The 19,730-nt window shown below is 44.9% G+C and overlaps 1 protein-coding gene across 2 annotated transcripts in view; it reads right to left on the bottom strand.

Moving 5' to 3' along the window:
* Window positions 1–49: 49 nt before the first annotated feature.
* Window positions 50–19,730, bottom strand: part of ptprz1b (protein tyrosine phosphatase receptor type Z1b) — a 56,148-nt gene continuing 36,467 nt past the window's right edge. Inside the window, exons 9-32 of one of the 2 annotated variants that reach the window (XM_076051623.1) lie at window positions 16,484–16,668; window positions 15,651–15,777; window positions 15,508–15,560; window positions 13,995–14,432; window positions 12,847–13,009; window positions 11,710–11,946; window positions 9,672–9,816; window positions 9,484–9,575; window positions 9,320–9,405; window positions 8,151–8,171; window positions 7,574–7,670; window positions 7,398–7,480; window positions 7,174–7,308; window positions 6,018–6,149; window positions 5,776–5,930; window positions 5,554–5,689; window positions 4,563–4,709; window positions 4,347–4,440; window positions 4,135–4,208; window positions 3,875–4,003; window positions 3,607–3,759; window positions 2,913–3,055; window positions 2,664–2,799; window positions 50–2,579 (exon numbers count right to left, since the gene is read on the bottom strand). In XM_076051623.1, the coding sequence (XP_075907738.1) occupies window positions 2,436–2,579; window positions 2,664–2,799; window positions 2,913–3,055; window positions 3,607–3,759; window positions 3,875–4,003; window positions 4,135–4,208; window positions 4,347–4,440; window positions 4,563–4,709; window positions 5,554–5,689; window positions 5,776–5,930; window positions 6,018–6,149; window positions 7,174–7,308; window positions 7,398–7,480; window positions 7,574–7,670; window positions 8,151–8,171; window positions 9,320–9,405; window positions 9,484–9,575; window positions 9,672–9,816; window positions 11,710–11,946; window positions 12,847–13,009; window positions 13,995–14,432; window positions 15,508–15,560; window positions 15,651–15,777; window positions 16,484–16,668 (3,305 nt within the window). In that variant the 3' untranslated portion in view covers window positions 50–2,435. The remainder of the gene's footprint in view (window positions 2,580–2,663; window positions 2,800–2,912; window positions 3,056–3,606; window positions 3,760–3,874; window positions 4,004–4,134; window positions 4,209–4,346; window positions 4,441–4,562; window positions 4,710–5,553; window positions 5,690–5,775; window positions 5,931–6,017; window positions 6,150–7,173; window positions 7,309–7,397; window positions 7,481–7,573; window positions 7,671–8,150; window positions 8,172–9,319; window positions 9,406–9,483; window positions 9,576–9,671; window positions 9,817–11,709; window positions 11,947–12,846; window positions 13,010–13,994; window positions 14,433–15,507; window positions 15,561–15,650; window positions 15,778–16,483; window positions 16,669–19,730) is intronic. The other variant, XM_076051625.1, reaches the window with a different exon arrangement.

Genomic DNA, 19,730 nt, shown 5'->3' with positions numbered 1-19,730 from the left:
TTCAGGGTAAACAAGAACATTTTATTTATTGTTTTTATTCAACTTTTGTCCTTCCGGTATAAAGAAATGAGTCTAAATGAAAAAGGTTTTCTTCGACACAGATATTAACGTTGCTACTGGAATAAACAAGAGATAAAAACAGAGAAACATTCCGTTAAAACTAAAAACATTGATCCATAATTCCAGACTAAAAGCACCCAACACAACCCCGACAGTTATATTTGTGTAAAGGACTAAAAAAACACCTTTTGTAGTAAAATAGAAAATATATAGAGGTACTGTATAAACATACAGTAATTTGGCCTTTTTAAAAGTTGTTTTTTTTTTTTAAGTATATTTACATATAGATAGAGTTAAAACTTTACACAGTTGGGTCTGATTGGAAAAACACTGTCCCCCGATGTTGCTCCCGACGTTTTGCAACAGGCTAAACAAACTGTGCAGAGTGGATACAAGACGGGCAAAGATCCGAAGATGTACAAAAAGTGAGTTTGAAGGTCGTCAGTGGCATCACAGCGGCAGCAAGAAGAAAACAGAGAAGACAAGATGGAAAACATCCAAACACTTTTCATCCAAACACTTCAAGGTCCCATTTTCACCTTTTTGCAACACCTTCATTCTCCACTCTTGACACCAGAGGATGCCAGGCTGAGCAGAATTAGTTCCCCAAACAGATCCAGAGATCTGAAGAAAACAGGCCGTGTAGCCCTCTGTTTGCAGCCTCCCACACGAAAACAAAAAGAAATAGCTTCCTGCCAAAAAGCGACGCTTTGTTGGATCTACCACTTCACTTGTTGGAAGAGGACAAAAAGGAGGACGGAGAGGGCAGAGCAAACACAAGGCCGAATGGCAAACATCCCTTCCCTGTGTGACATCACAAGGGGGCCCGATTTCTCTTTCAGTTTGCATCCGAGCCTGCCGGCCCACCGACCTTGCCTTGGCAGAAAAAGGGACGAGCGCAACGGGAGGACAAAGAAAAACGTCACAAACTATTTTGGCATATTAGTCACACAGTTGTCGTATCAAAATGAGTTTGGATTTTAATGGTGTTGTAATATAAAAAGGCACAGGGTAGCAGAGAGCACAAAGCCGGCGGTGACAAGACGCGAACCGAGACAGCCGACGGCTGTTTAGGCCCGCTGTGCCGCCAGTGATCAGTCATTTAAAAGAGGCTTTGTCCGCAGTAATGACATATTAATGTGCTGGCTAGTGGTTAGTGCTTAGAATATCAAAGAACACGGAAAAGGGTTCGGTTGGGTTTTTTTCCCTCCTTTTATGGGTAATGATTATTTGTGCTGTATGATTGTATAAAAACTGTAGCCCATGAGGTTGGAATAATATACATATTGTATATATTTATTACAGTGCCAAACAAATTATCATTATGCATGCATTCATCCATTTCACTTGGGGTGGTAGGGACACACACAATGGAATGACTGATGCATTTGAATAGGAACAAACAGGATTGTGTCTGAAAGCAGTCGAACTTCATGGGCAACAGTTTGAAAGTGTTAGTTTGCAAAAAAAAAAGTGTGCAATGACACTCAGTGCAGAGCTCGGTGTCGTGCATGACACAAAGACGGTGCGTAGCAGCCAAACCACGCTGTGATCACATGTTCAGTGTGCGAGCCAATAGGCAGCAGCCAGAGTGACTTTTCACTCACAAATGATCCAAAAAAGCGACTACAGATTATTTAACATACACTTTCTTTAGCCCCACATTTTCTTGGGTATAGTGGAATATACAACACCTGACCATTATTCATTTTTTAAAATATATTTTGTATTTTGTTTAGATCCTAATTGCACTTTGAATTTTATTTATTTATTTATTTATGTTTTGCAACTTTACTCTGCAGGAAGGTCAAACCTTGGTGTGATTGCCGTCAGTCTGGTTTCGGATCAAAATATCACCACAGCGTCACGAATGGCTTCCTCATCAGCGAACACGTCGTTCACTTCAGGGTTGGGTGTCGGCTCCCGTTTGGACAGTGTGCTCATATATTCAGAGAAATATATATTGTAGAGTAAAAAAATTGAAAAGCCTTCTGCAAAAATATCTCGCACCCGTCTGGTGACGTGATTATAAATACAGTCAGCAGTTAAGAGAGCTTTTGCTTCAATAGGCAGTGGTGCCTTGTCGCTAGTGTCAAGGCTGCTTGGTCTCGCAACATGAGGGGTGAGGAGCGTGTTTTGCTTTCACCTACTGAGCATGCTCACACTTTGGCTTGCTGGCCTCAGCCAGTCGGAGGCGACCAGTGGACAAAGAAGCTGACATTAAGTGGGTGGAGCTCCTCGCTGATGGCCTGACGGCCTAATGACTCTCTTTAAAGTGTCAGCATCCTCAGTGGAGACAAGCAGGATTGCGGTTCACCTCTGCGGCACCACAGCGCTCAGGTCTGTGTTGTGTGCACCCCCCTTTTTCTATGACTCTACATGAGGGACTCCAAGCTCTCGGTGATGTTGGTCTGGCCCAGCGGTACCGATCCGTTGGTTTCGGGACTCTGCAGGGCTCTCTGGTCCTCCTGGCTGCTCACCAGGCTCAGCACGGCTCGGTACAGGTACTGGTACTGCTCCTGTAGGGGGCAGACGAGGGCTTGCAGACTCAGGGGCGTGGTTTGCTATGAAAATGACTTGTGTGCATGCGTGTTTTTACTGACCACATCGTTAAATACCCCCGGCCTCATCAGGTTGGTCATCCGTGCCACCTGGTAGACATCCACGGCACCTTCCTCCTCCAGCTGACAGGAGAGAGTGGCGAGGGCGCAGAACAGCCCGGATGTAGCTCCTCCGAGTCTGCACACGCACGTACACACACACACACACACACACAGACAAGGAGATCACGCAAGCGAACAGAAAGCAAAAGTCGCAGAGTGACGGGATGAACGTCCCGGCCTCCCACTCACGGATCGTGCACAATCGTGGGCGCGTCCGACAGGCAACCGCGCTCGCCTACTCTGTTGACCAGGTCGAAACAGTTCCGGATGGGGCTGTCTGGGTTGGGCCAGCAGGTGGCGCTGTACTGACGCACATCCAGCACCCGGTTGTCCTGCATGACAGTGGAAAAAAAAGAGAAGAGGGTGGTTACTTAAGGTGAATTATTATTATTAGATTATACTACTATATTTAACTCACAGTAGTACACTCATAGTCTTAGTATATTTAACTCAAAGTATTAAAATGAATAAATGTACATTTATTTTTATTGTTATGTATGTATATATATTTAAAAATATGTATATATACAGATATATACATATGCGGTTATATGACATTTATGTATATCTTTGTACGTGTATATATATTCATATATATGTATCTATATAGATATGCACATATACACAGACACATATATATACATCAACATATATACACATACATACACACATACATACATAGATACATGTATATGTATGTACATACATATACATATATATAGATATATACATAGATTTCATATAACCTTCTGCATAGTGGCGAGCAATAGCAAGCAGCTAATGAGGCTTCTGTATGTCTATTTCTATGATCTTTATCAAAAATATAAATACAAAAAAATGTGTGTGTGTGTGTGTGTGTGTGTGTGTGTGTGTAAGTGTTCACCTGATGCGACTCCACTTTGAAGTCCTGCACCCACAGCCTCTCGTCGCTGGACAGGCACACATGCTCCTCCCCCGAGTAAGACACAGTGAAACCCTCGAAGCTCATTGGCTGATCTCTGGAGGGCCAGTAAACTGACGACTGTCCCTCCTCACTCTGATGGAGAAAACAAAAACAAAAAAAAGAAAATTAAAAATGTTAGTCGTTACTCGTTAATTAGACGGCATGCGCGCGTTTGTGAGCGTGCGCATGCAATCCTTCCGGTCCATACCTGGCAGTGCGTGTCTTGCAGACACACGATGGTGCGCGCGTTGTGTTCAAGGACCATCCTCCATAAGTCCACCACCGTGCTGCTGAGCGGCGTCTGGCTCACGATGAACTCCTTGCTGCGGCGGTGCCCCTGGTAGGAAGAGAAAAGAAAGAAAGACAGAAAGAAATAAAGAAAGAAAAAAAGGAAGCAAACGCAGTAGTGATTCAGTATTTTGCCAGCAAGGGAAAAAGGGCTGTTCCGTAAAACGCTGGCGTCCTCACCATGACGTAGGAGGCGTTGATGTAGCCTGTGGAGTTTGCCTCTGAGACGGCCAGACACACTCTTGATCTTTCCACTGCGCAGAACAGAGCATTATTTTTTTTCACCCTTGTTTTGTTGTATGTTTGGACAAATATTTATTTGTCAGCTGATGTTTTGCTCTCAGCTGTTGCGCTGACGTTTCTCAGCTGTTTGCCAAAGCAGCCCAGCTTACCGGGCATCAAGGCTCGGGCTCTGTTTCTCTCGGCGTTGCCGTCCCTGAGGGCGGTGCTGTAGTCCGCGTGCCTCGCCTGCCGTTGGCTGATCAGCTGCGCAGCGGGACGAAAGACTTTGTTTTTGTTGGGTCTCGACGAATGAAAAACACTTCCCTCAATGAGAGAGAAAATAGCTAAGTTTCCAAATAATGCGCTCTCAGAGAGTACAAACACACCTTGAACTGCTTGTCCATGCGTGTTCTCCCCGTCGCCCCGGGTGTCAGCAGGTCTGACACGTACGCGTGCAGGAGGTCGGAGGTCACGGAGGTGTCGCGGCTCATGACGGCCTCCACCACGGCGTCGTGAATAAACACGTACTGCTCCTGCAGGACAGGGGAGCGGTCACAGAGGGAAACAGTCAGGCCTCCTGCAGTGCTGCTGCTACCAGCCCATGTTATGTTGCTGATGAAACTATTAACAAAAGAAATGGATTATAATTTTTCTGAATTAAAATTTCTGAACTGAGTTGTCATTCGCACACCTCTTTTTCACATTTTACACTGTAAAAGTGAAATAATCACTTAATCGAATCTAAATGAGGAAATAATCAACACATTAGCTGATGATAAGATTATGATAATAAATAATTGCCTCCATGACTGCATGAACGCGTTGACAACTAATCAGATGTCACACATGCAAATAATGTTCATGTTAATTTCTCAAACTCCTGCTGAGTCTTGCTAGGTGCTGACACAAACTCATGCTTTAAAGGTCTAGTGTGTCATCTTTCACTCTCCCTCCCCCTCCTGAGCTTGCCAGTGAACTGCAGTGGCCTGCACACGCAAACTCTGTTGCCTCATCCAGCTTCTTTTTCGTAGGTTTATTTGAGGTTGTGAGTGTTCACCATAATTATGAAACACACCGTCAAGAAGCAGATTGTCCACACCAGGCTTCCTTAGAAATATGGCAGTGAAAGATGGCAGCCGACTGGGAGCAAGACCTGGGCTCGATGCATATTCTTATATATAAATAAGAACCGTTCTAAGAGTAGGAAAATCAAATGACTTTTATTGTACCGCGAATATACACTTTTATTAATCTATTCATGGGCAGTATATTAATAAGCTTTTGCCAATCTAAAAATCATAAATCAAACTAAATACTACACATTGGACCACATGGGACCAGGCTCAATGCTAAATGTGCCCCCCCGGGGTCACTCACCTCTGTCTGAACCAGGAAGTTCCGCTGAGTCCGCACGTGTTTCAGGAAACCCATCACGTTGACCGTCCCCTGATCCTGGATCTGCTGCAGCATGCTGTCTATGACGATGTAGGTCCCCGTCCGTCCCACGCCGGCGCTGCGGCACACGTCACACGGTCGAGCGTTCACTCCCGTGTCCGGGCGCTGACTGAATATTGAATGTGGTGAAAGCGGTGCGCCTACCTGCAGTGGACGAGCACGGGTCCCATCTCCTGCGTCCGTGCTTGGGACGACGCCCTGATGAAGGACAGGACGGGCAGAGTGTATTCCGGGACGCCCATGTCCGGCCACTGGGTGTAGTGGAAGTGGAGGACCGTGTGCTCTTTCCTCTGAGGAGCCTGCAGCAGCAGGAAGTAATACAATATTAGGAACTGGCCTGCGTTCATCAGTTTCAAAATGACCTGGTGCAATCGTGCTCGTACGACCTTGTTTGCCGTGTCTCTGACGGTGAAGGTGCGCAGTGTGTAGTAGGCGAGGTTCCTGCTGCTCCTGAGGGTCACCTGGTACGGACCGTACTCCTCCTGGTTCTCCTCCGGCCAGTACTGCTCACACTTGGTCTGTCGGGGAAAACAAATGGAGGGATTAGCGCTCGCGCTCGAAAGAAAACGCCAAACAATTTGCTGGAAGCGTGGACGGAGCGGCTGTACTGCTATGATAAAACATAGCATGTGTTGTGACTATCAGGCCTTAATGAGTATTTCCCCCAGACAATGCCAGTAAACAAAGAAACAACAGGGACGGTTCAGATCTTTATTTTCCCTCCTGGGCTCTGGTGGAGCGCTCTCGTCCAATTAATTGACCAAAATCTCTGTAGATGTCTGAGAAACCAGCACACTCAGCCCTGTGTTTACAGCCCTCCTGCACGACATCATACAGGGCGCTAGTTTCCTTAGCTGCCCGTTTTAGCGCACAATTTTTGAGAAGTGGCTCAAACAAAGAAAATGAGAATGCCAGACTTTTTTGGGGTTTATCCCGAAAAGAGACCTTTAAATCCTGTTCACAACCAGTTTGAATCTTCCCAATAAGAAGCTGAACAAGGTTGAAGCATTTCCCATAAAACATCTGTTTGCAGGGAAAATGACCAACTTCTTAAGCTACTCCGCTAATTGGAATAGTCAAGCAACATATCCCATCCCATGTTGCTCGACTATTTCCAGCATAATGGTTAAAAACTTGTTTTGTCAGCCTCTCTGGTGACTTGTCAGTAACAATAAGTTTGTTAACATGTGGCCATGAGATAATCAGACTTTGGTCGTGGCTGTCAGTACTGGAGTCATGCTGTTTATTTTTTCATTTATGAATAAAGATAATTTTACTCTGCTTTTTTATTCAGACTATGAACATTTAAAGCAACAATCGATGATCTGCGCAGTCTCTGCATACATGGAAATGTTAACAACGACCATCTCGTGGCCACACATAATTGAAAAGATTTTCCAATGTCACCACAGGGGCCTAAAATCTAAAAAAAAGTTCAACCAAATTGAAACCACAAAAAAGATGGCCGCTCATGATGTTACCACTATTGTCAGATAAACTGATTGACCGATCTCTGCAGTTTGACCGGTGTCGATCACCTACCCGTCCTTTCTCCTTGAGGTTGGTGATCATGACAATAACTCCGACGTTCTGCTGCCAGATCATCCTCCAGAAGTCCTCTCTGCCTGACCTGAGGGGCCCTTGGGCCGCGATGTACGCTCTGGTTCGCTCGTAGCCCTGCGGAGGAAACCGGAGGAGGAAGAGCGGGATTGTTTGAAGCAAAATTGAAGGAGAAAAACCCGAGCTGCTGAAACGACGCCACTCACGTCCACAAAGTTGGCGTTGATGTAATCGCCGCACTTTACGTCTCCGTCCAGACTGCTGGAGAGCTTCACTCTGCTGTGGTCGTCTGAGGGGAGGAAAGGTTTAGCGGTTTCACCTTCTGGTGGCAACTAGCAGGGAACAGACAGGTTTGGAAAAAAAAAAAAAAAGAGCAGCGTACAGGCCAGAATGTTGATGTATCTGTTCTTGCTTTTGTTGCTGGGGTGATTGGAGCTGTCGGCAGTGAAGCCCATGTCCACCGTGCACGTCTGCACTTCCTGTCAACAGAAAGCGACAAAAACACTTTGGAGTAAGATTTTAGTACCATAGTGGATTCTAATTGAGAGAAACTTTGAAAAGTCTTTCATATTTAAAATTTTCTATATTATTAGACAGCTTCAAAGTATAGAATCAAAAAATGACAGAGTAAAGCTAAAATTATAAGGAAAAATTGGGTCTGAACGACATAAAAATTAATGAATGAATGGCTTTTGTTGGCCGCAGTGGAAAAAGGCAACTATGTCTACTGTACATGTAATAATGCTAAATAATATCAAGCATTGAACAATAATACGCAGCACACCAGCCAAGGAATGTCCAAAACATTATTTGCAACAGCTAAAGGGTTTTAAAATGTAAATTGTAAATTGAAGCGTTATTGCTGCCCAAGATTGTACTGGACACCTGAACTGACACACAAGATGACACAGTGAGGGCGGAGCAGTGAGGAGATTAGATGCAGCGGGTCGCCGTCTTACCTCGTAGGACTCTTTGACAATCTAATGGAGGGTGGTGAGGATGCAGAAAGCACGACGACGATGGTGGTGGCAGTGGAGGTGGGAGGAGAGCGGGGGAGGGGCCAGATGACAGACAGACAGACAGGCAGGGAGTCAGTGCAGGTAACAGGAACACAGGGTTCAGGTACACACAGAGAGGCGTAGCCACTCAGTTTTAACTCAAGCAAATTAATTAATTAATTAATTAATTATATATTTTTTGATGATGATGATGATGATGATGATGATTTCACAGCTTATTTGCAGCTGAGATGAGAGACAAAACACCGGCAACTGTGGCAGAGTTCACTTGAACTGATCCCATCTGTGTGTTGCTCGGGAGGTTTATGCCAGGGGGGACGATGTAAACAGTCATGCAGATGTAAAATGCTACCAGCAACAGTGAAGTCGCCGACACACTTGCGTCAGGAAGTTTGGACTGGAACCTCTCCGAATTTATGCAGGTTCGATGCAAGTTTGCGTTATATATATATATATGTATGTCCATTAAGATGGAACCACTTCCAGTTTCGAAAAAGTAGCCCAACGCGGAAGGACCAAAAATCTGCATTCTGTTGTTTGGCCAGCAGGAACCGCCAAAGTTGGTTGCAAAAAGACTGAAAATGACAATACAGAAAGGAGGCCTAAATTCAACCTCCACAAACAAGTTCTGTTGCAAGCAACAACAAAAAAATTACCCTATGTTTGAGTTAAAAATGGTCAAAAAGTTGCAGGCGGGGTTAAAGTTTAACAGCCAATTCCAGTCGGTTTATCAGCGGGTGTTGCACTTATCTCCAGTACCGTCCACACATCCAAATATTACATTTTCCGGTTTCAAAATGGACAAAGCGAAGCAAAAGAAACCAATATCTAGGCTTCAAAACAGGTATTTGGAAAAACCAGTGGGTGTCAGTCAGTCCATCTTCATTGACAGTCAACGCTATGGAGAGCTGCCATTGTTAGAAGCAGACACGAAAACACAGCAGTAGCCATCATCTGCCCCCTGAGTGGCATTTTCCAAAAAGAGCATGATGTTAACAGAAGTATGAAGGAAGTATTAAAAAAAACCCTCAGAAAACACATCTCGCGGAAGATTACAAATATGACTTTTCCACCTCCAAGGAGGTTTTGATGGCAAATGTCTGACGCACCTCAAACTCCTTGGAGAAGGTGTTGGTGGTGTGCAGCTCCATGACGTGCTTCACAAACTGCTTCACCGTCAGCGGCTCGTGACCGTCTGGAGCCGGAAGGGAACGTTTAGGCCCAGGTTTGTGATGATAATGTAGTGGTGTGTAGTGTGTGGTGTGTGTGATACCTGTAGCCAACAGCAGGGGGGTCGACGGGGCAGACATGACTTTGGGCGACGCGCTTTCGTCCGCGTAGAAGCTCGCCGGCTGGAAACAGTTTCTGTGACACGCGGGAATTTTTCAATATCGGAAGGACGGCACAGAAACACTGATTGTGTGTGTGTGTGTGGGTGTGTGTGTTTGTGGGTGCGCTCACCTCCAGTAGATGAGAATGCCCACCAGCACCAGCAGGCAGATGATGGTGAGGGTGGAGACCACAGCGAGGGGCACCACAGTCCTCCTCTCCCTCTCGACGCCTCCCACCAGGCCGATGCGAGACTCGTGGCTGCTGTTTCTGCCCTCTGGTGGACACAGAAGAAAGCAAACATTCTGATCAAATCATTGTGACGAAAGCGTTCGGTCGGTAGCTTTCAGCCGTGCGTGTTATGGGTACGAATCGCAATCTTCCCGCCATCTTTCTCACCTACACTTCACTTTGTTTATTCTGGCCCTGCATTTCTTTCACCGTCTACTTTAATTGTGTTTTTTGCTGTTTTAACAATATGAAACGTCTTACAGGCAGGGCCCAAAGACATTCAAATGCCCCTCAAGATTTGAATTCTACTGGCCTCATAAGGGTTGAAAAGAGACAAACCCTAGTAATTTATCATCAATGTGAAACAATTAAGAACTTGATGTCTTTTTCCGTCCATACTGCCCTTCCCTCTTCCTCTCTGGCATTCCAGACCACCTTGGACCATCGCTTGCTGTCTTTAAAAGGGCTCGAGATCAAGATTCGAGTCAGTGAATTGGAGAACCAAACGATGCAGAATCCATTTGAGGAGCCACAAAGTGCTTCTTAAAGGAGTTTACGACGGACGAGCGGGCCGGTCTATTTACCGGCAGGGTTGGCAGGAGAAGCACAGGAAGGCCTGGAGTGTTCCCTTCAAGGGTTTGGGGGATTAGAAGTGAATGGATCTCTTTCAACTTCCCCGTGGGACAGAAACTTTGAGGAACGGCACGGTACTCTGCTGATGTCTTCACTTTGAGGGTTTTGTGAGCCACTGGTGCCATTTCTACAGTCCTTTTGGTACATTTGCTGCAGCACAGGCCATTTTAAAAGTTTGCAGGTTCAACGTCATCTGACGTATTGTTGTAACTCTAGTCTAACACACTAAGGCGTGCGCACAGTCCCTGCCTGAGATGGTTGTGTGTTAAATTTTTTTCTGTCTTTTTTTTTTTTTTAAGAAAAAAGGCTAAATATATTTCTTGTGTAGGACAAATAAAAGATCATTCAGATTTAAATTCTGCAGGTAGTCCATCACACAAAGCATGTAACAATAGGAAAGAATAGAAATATAAGAAAATAATAATAAGAAAAACATATTTGGACGTCATTTAATGTTTTGCTGAACAAACGGAGTGTGGACCATGTCAGGTGTGAAAGACAGCCACCAGGGTGCAGCACTGAGCCTTCTAATCGCTGAGCCCCAGAGAGCAAAATGAGATCATGCAGAGCTGCAGAAGCATGACCTCACCTGGGGCTGCCACACACTACTTTTCTTTACAGTGGGCGAAAAATATAATAATAAAGTACTTGTAATATATACGAGTACTTTAATTCTCAACAATCCCAAAGACTTCGGCAGCTGTTGATTACGAACGACCCTATTGAAACACTTTAAGGCCATTTATGTTTATCAAACTGCTACATTGTGACAAGGTGGAGATTGAGGAGAGGTGAAAATTCTGCTGAAGTACTTTTTACGTTAATGCTTTCTTGAAAATGTTGCTCTTCTTTGTCTATTTGAAGATGTCCTATGATGTTGGTCGGCCAACGTTATTTTTTTTTAAAACTGGAATTGCAGAGTTTCCTGTGTGTATGTCAAATTTATTGTCAGGTACAAATGAAGGAACTTGAAAATAGTGGATTTGACTTTTCAAACGCACTGTTAACAAAAGGCTATAAAAGTCATACTCTTGGTTTTCTAAGTCATGTTCTTTTTGTTCAATTTCTAGCCTAATAATAACAAAATAGTCTCTTAATTTATTTATACTCAGGCATGGTTATACTGGTCATGGTTAGATGCACACAAAGCTGGTAACTTGGATAAATGGAGGGAGGAAAATAGGCACTCCACAACGGAATGTTTTTTTTTTTCTTGACGAATTACGAGAAATTGGATAATTTTTCACGCTACACCTGACACTATCTCACGGTACACTAGTGCCGACAGTGTAAAGCTTCATCTTACCAGTGAACATGGGCTGGGTCGTGTGCATCAGCACCGTGAGCAGCGAGGAGGAGGTGAACGGTCTGTAGGCCGACCCCGCCAGCGTGTTGCCGCCGCCGTCCACTCTCTCTGTGATCCACAGCGAGGAGGGGCTGGGCGGCGCCGGCCCGGCGGTGCCCAGCGGGGGTTTGCCACCCGAAGCTCCTCCGTCTCCGGACGACGGCGAGGAGGAGGAGGAGGCCCTGTCCTCTCCGCTACCTGCGAGGGGAACACGGCGATGACGCAAGCTTGCGGCTTGATGCGAGGCGACACCTGCGGAGTTGACTGTCGTGCCGCCGGGGTACTTGGATTTTTTTTTCTCGAGGCGGCGAAAGCCGAGCTGATGTGATGCCGCAGGACAAGTGGCGGCAGTGGGGGGGTGAGGAGTGGGGGGGCAGGGGTATTAAGGGATGTCTCTCGACTTGACGTGCTGTCCTCCCCTTGGAGAGGGATGGAGACGGTCGGGGAGCTTTGTGCAACAAAGCAGCAAGGGGGAAAATCAATGAGCTTGCGGCCATGTCGTGGTTTTTGTTTTGGTCGGTCTTATTATTTTTTAATGCTTTGTTTGCTGTGAGAGTATGTTGCATGGTTGTAGTCACTTGTTTGTCTATTTGACTGAACTAGGAAAGCACATAAAAAGGGCCAAACGCTCCACATAAGCAATCATCGCAGATTACAGAAGGTCAAAGTTTACAAATTATAACATTAAAGGTTCCTTTAAAAAATGTATCCTGCATGACTGCGTTGTCAAACAATACTACAGTATATGTCACTAAAACGGCAGTGAGAAATTCCTGACTTATTTTGCTTAAAAAAAGTGTGAGTCTGGAAAATCAGCCCTTTGTGATGTCACAAATGACATTACCATCTCACCAATATCTCCCTCGGGTTCGTGGTCACTTTTAAGTTAATACTCTGCTTTTTTTCCAGGCTGCCCCACTGGAGTCTGGCAACAATAATATTAATAATGTGTGTGCTCAACATTACATTTCAAATTAAAAGTTGGGATCAGCATGAAATTCCTCTAAATTACATCAAAGACACATCAGCATGTGATCTTTGCATTTCACACACAGGCACACAGGCACACACGTACACGCACACACAGTCGGAACAGACCTGGCGCAGCAGCTGGTCCTGTTGGGACGGTGCTGCTGCTGACTGTGTCTTCATAGAAGACGTCTGCGACCTGGACGTCCTCCGCAGGAGGAGCGTAAACGTTCGACCGGGTGGAGGGGAGGCCGCCGTCTCCGGCCTGGTCCGGCACTTCGCCATCGCTGGACTGCAAGGGGGTGAAATAGGAGTAAATTAACTTTCACAAACTCAGAGGTATTACCCATCTGAATGTGTACCTGTTGTTGTACATACAGTAAGTAACCAATATTATGTGTTGGTGATGAGCCGCAGGGGTGGGGGGTGGGGGGGGGGGGTAATTGTTCATTTCATTATATTTTAATGTCTTTTCTTTTTTTGTTACACTCTTCAGAGTGCTCTTTATTTGAAGTTGTTTTTTTTTCATGTATATATGTTTTGTAGGTATACTGTAACTATGTGGGCATATACGTATATACTTTCCCAAAAAAATGATGACTTGTTATTCAGCGACTGGAAGTATTTTATATTCTCTTTCAATAAAAAAAAGTTGGAAAAAAGAGTAAATGAACTGATAAAAGGAGCTAATGTTTGAGATTATGGACAATATTTAACAAGTTGTGTTTCATGCTAACATAAAAAAAAAAAGCCCCTTCGTAGGAATACAAACAATATATTGTCGCATGTTATTACACACAATAATTATAACATGGACTGTTTTTTCTCTGTTGGTTACCTGAGGGTTTAAGTCACTTTGATTCTTGGCTCCATGCAGCCACTTGCTGAATTTTTAAGCTGTTTTACAAATCGTTTCACAAATGAGAAGTTCCTCATCACTAACGTCACCAGGTCCAAAAGGAAACTGATATTATGATTATTTTTGATTTTGTTCTTCTTCACATTTTTTGCATGCAGTCGCAAATGAAATAAAATAAAGTAACATAAAATAAAAATAACAGTGTATGGAAACCTCCTGGACTCTGATTAATCCTGAGTGAACCATTCCTTAAAGGTCCATCATGAACAATGATCTCCTTAAATCCACGACTAACACTCTAAAATCTTTTTTACATTTTGGCCGAATAACGTGTCAACGCCAACAACACATGGGTTTCCGATGTCGCGACACGCGTAGCAACAGTCAAGTTAAGCTGGATGTATGACCAGTGAGGTACCTGACGCGGGGTCATTGACAGCGAGGCCTCCTCCGTCATCTGCCTGCGCACCACCGGCTGGCTGGTCGTCCGGACCACCGGGAACAGGAAGCCCGGCTGCTGCGTGGCCTCGTTCACCCAGATGGCGCCGTTGCTGTTGAAGGCCGGGTTGGCGGGCGGCCCCTGCGTCGGCTCCTCCTGATCCTCGTCGATCCAGTTGTGGTCCATGTAGTCGGGCTCGGGCTCCACCGGGCTGGTAGTCGCCCTCTCGTTGGGCCTGGTCCGTGTTTTCTGGAGGACGGCCGACTCGGAGGGAGGCCTGGCGTCCTGGTGCGTTGGCTGGTTCTGGTAAACTCTGGTCTGCTCAGCCGGGACCTCCTCCACGGGGCTGTGGTCCTCCTGAGACACATCGCCTTGGTTCTGGTCCTCCGGCTTTAGCCGTCTGCCTTTTGATGAAACCTACCACAGAGATTCAAAAAGAAAAAAAAAAAGAAGAAAAAAAAACATCTGTCAGAGGCAGAGTGGGAAAACAAGCTCTTAGAAATCCTCTAAATGACCAGTTTAACGCAGTGGCTGCCTCCTACTTAAAGCACAGTTTCGTTGTTTGAAGTGAGCTTCATTAATTCAGCACAGAATGAGAGACAGAATGAGACGCATTATTTTATCAGTGTTTTTATTTTTCCCAGAAACCTTTGGCGGCTCCTCCATGGTAGTGATGTTCGATTCCGACGTTTTTCTTTCCGATGAGATACTGAGGATAATTCAAGCAGGTATCGCGATACTGTTCCAATACTGATTCAATACCGATCAACAAATCCCACAATAATTATACAGACTGATTGCAAATTAAAATAGATACATTTTACAAAGAAAATATTATTTTTTATCCATCTTATCGAGTATGTAAATATATAAATATCTTGTTTGTAAATATCTTGTTTTTCCTTCATACTTTATATATATATTATTTTTATTTCTTTTAAATTAATACAATGTTTCTATCTCTTTGCCACAATGTGGCATTAACAAAGGTGTTCTATTATATTCTCTATATTTTTCCAAATTTCACCGTTGCTGTTTAATTGCAATGACTCTGTATAATTTAATGACGCCCCGTCTGTGTATTTCACTTTGAATGATCAATTCTCTCCATATTTACTCCAACAGCAACAGTTAGCTAATTTTATCCATCTGTACCTCCTGCCTGCAGTACTAAAGGACTCCACCAGAGACACCTGTCTTTCCCATGCAGCAGTGTCTGACACTGTGCTCAGTGTGCAGCTGCTCTTAGGCATTCCGCACTTACCCAGGCGGAAGAAAAAGTAGTTCCCATCAATGCCGTATCATTCCGACAAGATCTTGATAGTTTAGTCACTTTCCACTTTGTTCAAGTTCTTCTCCTACATTACCTCAAATGACCAAAGTATCTAAAGTATCGATATTTTGATATGAGAATAAATTCGAAAGCATAAAAATCTGGTATCAGAAGTATCGATAGTATCGATCCGCACATCACTCAACGTCACATCCTTACCTCCCTGTTGACGTCTACGTCTCTCGAGCCGGGCTCAGGGTCAGATCCGCTTTCTACACACAAAAATGACAGGGGGGGAAAAAACAGTTAACCTTGACTATCGTTTTGAATTTAGTTTAGTTTTCACCAACAGTGGTCTTTACCGGGGTCCTCCAGCGGCATGTCCACTATGACCTGGTCGCTCCACCTCCCCGTCAGTCCGTTGGTGCAGACGGCGACCACCTGAACCACATAGCTGCTGTTGGCCAGCAGGCTGGAGATGATGGCACCCTGGGAAGTGACAACGTCGAAATGAGTCGTTCCATTCACCATCACGTGTGATCCGCGAGCGAGCCTTGTGAACAAACTCAATCTTTCAGGCTGGCAATGTTTGTTCGTTTTTCATCCAGAGGTGGTGGGGTTTTATTTTTTAACATTCTAAATGAGACGATCAATACACTGAAGGGCAGCAATTGGATCACAGCTCGTTATTTTACCGCAATTCCTTGCAAGTGCAAAAATATCACATTTGGGGAACCAACGCCCTTGAACAAGAACGATAAATCTAATGATCTCTGCTCTTTGGGATCTTCACTCGTATAATTCTGAGGTTATGTAATAGAGAGAGCACTCATTCGATGGTATCACTTCAAAAATCTCATTCAATAATAGTATATCCTACTTTTTAGAGTACGATTGTGTTTTATTTTGTTGGTATGTTAAAGTCCAAACAAACAATAAACAGCCACAGTGTTGGCCCGGTCGGTATAACAGGCGCTCAATGACCTGTAAAGAAGCTACGATTGATCGTCAATCAATCCAGCGAATCGATCCGTCAGCAGCTCCACAGACAGACGCCAACACTGCATTGACGAACGACTTCTGCCTGACTGTGTGTTCATGTTCCCAGTGCGGAGCCACCACCCTCCACCTTCCCTCCACCCCACCCCCCCGAGCACAGACGGAATGACACCATTGGAAATTCCTTTCTTCGTACCACGTCCTGGTCCCCGTCCGTCCTGTACTCCCGCTTGCTCTGGTCTCGGCCCTGCAGCCTCTGGTAAGTGACGGTGTACCAGTCGATGGTGGTGTCGTAGACCACACGGGGGCGCTCCCACGTCACCACGATGGTCGTGTCATTCTGGGCGTCGGCCTGAATGTTTTCCGGCTCCGAGCTGCAAGCTGGAGGAGCATACAGGAGAAGATGACGACGGAGGAAAACTTTTTGGAAAGTGACAGTTGATATGGCAAAGAAATGTGAGAGGCTGATGGAGTGCAGGGGCAATGTGTGATCTTCATCACTAGCTGCTGTTTCCATTACCCCTAGAATTGCGCAAAATCTAAATATCACAATAAAAAATTGGAAACACCTAAACTTCAAAAAGCCTCTCAAATACGGCTAAAAGGTTTTGACGCTCTCATGAGGTGGTTTTTCAGACGTATCGATACCGAGGTATATCGCAAAACTATTTTTCGCATTTACATGTCACCGTACATGACGTACGGGGTCACGTGACCAGTTCACTTCAAGTTGTTATGTAAATGTATACATATATGTTGTATAGTTTTGGGTTTACATTGTCAGTTCCTTTTGTCTGCTGTGTGTCCTTTTGGGCACTAGATGGCGCAGTAGATCCTGTGTTCCCTTTTTTGGCTTGTTTTCAGGTGCAGTAAGATGATTGGCTGGTGCCAATATTTAAGGAGGAGGACTTCAACACCTCGGTCTCTTTGTCCTTCTCCCAGCTCCCAACCAGAGGCCATGTGCCGCAGCAGCAGCATTCTGTGTTCAGCCATCAACTCTGTTTTGTAATCTATTTCAGTTCCTTTTGAGTCCACGTAGCCCGTAGGGGAGGGAAGCCATTTTTGTTGTGACCTTTTTCTCCTGTGTTTTAGTTAAGGAGGTTAGTTTGACTGTCATTTATTTGATTGTTTTCTTCATAGGTAAGATCCCTAACAGAGCCATTCTGTTTGTTGTTTTGGCCATGCCCTCCCTGACGCCAATGCAATGATGGTGACGTTTAATAAAAACCATCCGGTGGACGAAACACCTTGTTCTTGACAGCAAACAAACGTAAACAAACAAAAGCAAATGTTATTCTCGTAAAATCTCACGAGACGAGATTTGACAAGAATTACGACTTATGCGCTTCACACCAATCAATGGGGACACCTGCAAATCGCAATTGTACTTTGTCGAAATTTTCGAAATATCGCTTTTGTTTTGAGAAAAACTGAAATGGAAACGCAGCTACTGTTGGATAAAAGAAAAAAAAAATCACGTATCACATTAATATCCCCTTCTATCCTAATGTTTGCAAATCTGGACTGGCCACAAGAGCACATTTGTGCATTTGAATCTCCGATTCCTCCCGCCCATTGGAACAGTTGCCCTACCTCCGTTGTGTGGTGCGAATGTCACTCACAAAGCATTAAATACCCTCCAGGTAACATTGGCGACAATTATGATTACGTAACTGTGAGTGCACCATTAAGATGAGGCACATTTCGTCACTGATAGTGGTGGAAACATGACTGCACATGGTAACAGAGACTCTGGATTTTGGGTTGTACTCATCACAGTTGTAGCTAACGTTGTCTATTGGTATCATACGTTTTAATTGTCACTCCACGTTTTCCTCGCACGCGCAGGGTTGGGGAGCTTCATTGCCGGGAGGAAGTGAGAGCACGAAACCTCTTCATTATGTGCTCGCTAGTGGTGAAAAAAAAATCTTGTTCTGCCACTTTAAATGGGCATATTTAATGTTTAACTACATGGAACGGAGGAAAAGCGGAGCAGACTGCATCAGGTCCAGCTTAAGAGGTGAGCTTAGCAACGAGTGGCAGATTGCATGAGTGCGTCTGTGTGTGTGCATGAAAGGCTGTACGAATTTGTCACAGGCACGGGAAAAGGAGACCCCCGCCCCCCCGAACACTTTTATTTCAATTTCAAAAAGAGCCGCAAAATAAATTTGCCGGCACGGAGAGATGATGAGGGCCACTGAACTACAAAGTCCAGCTCCCCGGCCAATGAAAAGACACTTCACACGAGGGCCGACCCAGCGGAGGAGAGCATTGTGAATTATATCTTTTGATGATCGCGACGAGGCTGACCTCGGAAAGGGAGCGGTTACAGCTGCAAAAGACGCGGCTATGAAAAAAAAAAAAAAAACACATAGGACCGATAGCGCAAAAAAGACAAGGAGCGACGAGCGAGGGAGGTTCTTTGAGAGACTTTGGAGTAAAAAGCCCTGGAGAAATGTTGAGTCAGAGATGAAACTTTTCGAGGCTAAAAAGGAAAGTTTTTTTCCTTTTTTTTTCAAATTCATTGCATGTAGCACCACTGATCAGTGCCCCGAGGAACCACTCTCAGCTCTGGAGAACAAATAGCATTAGGCTCAGCAAAATTTAAGAATGTGTTGTGTATTATATGATACTAACAGTGAATATTATTCCTTTGCCAAAACAGGAATAATAATTATAACAATAAAAAATTAAGCTGCCACTTTTTCCTCTCGGTTCTTGAACCAGCGAGATGCTGCCTGTGGGCACCGAGCCCCAGTTCTGAGTGTCAGACCCGGGGCTCAGCACACGAGAGCAGGACGACTCGGACGAAAAGCTGAAGTGAGAGCTGAGAGGTTGGTGAGGATAGAAGATAAAAGCAGCCGGAAAGAGATCCGGAAAATGGAAATCAGCCCTTTTATCCGAAGCCAAAGATGCTCTTTTAGAATGATGTAAAGAGGGGAAAAGCTAGTAAAGTCTCTCATTTGAAAGTCGGAACTGTTTCATCACCGTTGCCTTTATGAAATGTGGAGGAAAAAAATCTGATTAAATTATGTTTTTCAGCGCAACCGTTTTCCGTTCTGACGGTGTTGGGACTCAGGAGGAAGGGACCGGCAAATGTGGTGGCTAAACGTCTGCACGGATGCTGCAAATGACCTTTTGCTAAGTGCCTCCCTAAAACTGTGCAATCCTGCATCAGCAACTGTAGCTATGAACAAAAACCCCTCATGGAATTACTGCATTGAACTCTTTTATAACACGCTCCTTGTGGCTGCGTGTGGTTCCTCCAGCTTCCTCCGACGCTCCTCAGGTTGTTCCATTCAGAGAAGCTAAATTACTAATTTGCTCCTTGGTCCTGATCAAGTTGAGTCACCTGATCTCCCCGAGCATTGCTGAGTAATGGCGTCAATACCAACAGGTGAATGTTTTTCAGTGAGCTCTGAACCCTTTTTTTTTTTTTTTTT

This window comes from Nelusetta ayraudi, unplaced genomic scaffold, assembly GCF_046127955.1.
Source record: "Nelusetta ayraudi isolate G7.1 ecotype Tasmania unplaced genomic scaffold, CSIRO-AGI_Nayr_v1 ptg000135l, whole genome shotgun sequence".
Lineage (NCBI taxonomy): Eukaryota > Metazoa > Chordata > Actinopteri > Tetraodontiformes > Monacanthidae > Nelusetta > Nelusetta ayraudi.
This window is presented reverse-complemented; position numbering and strand designations above follow the sequence as displayed.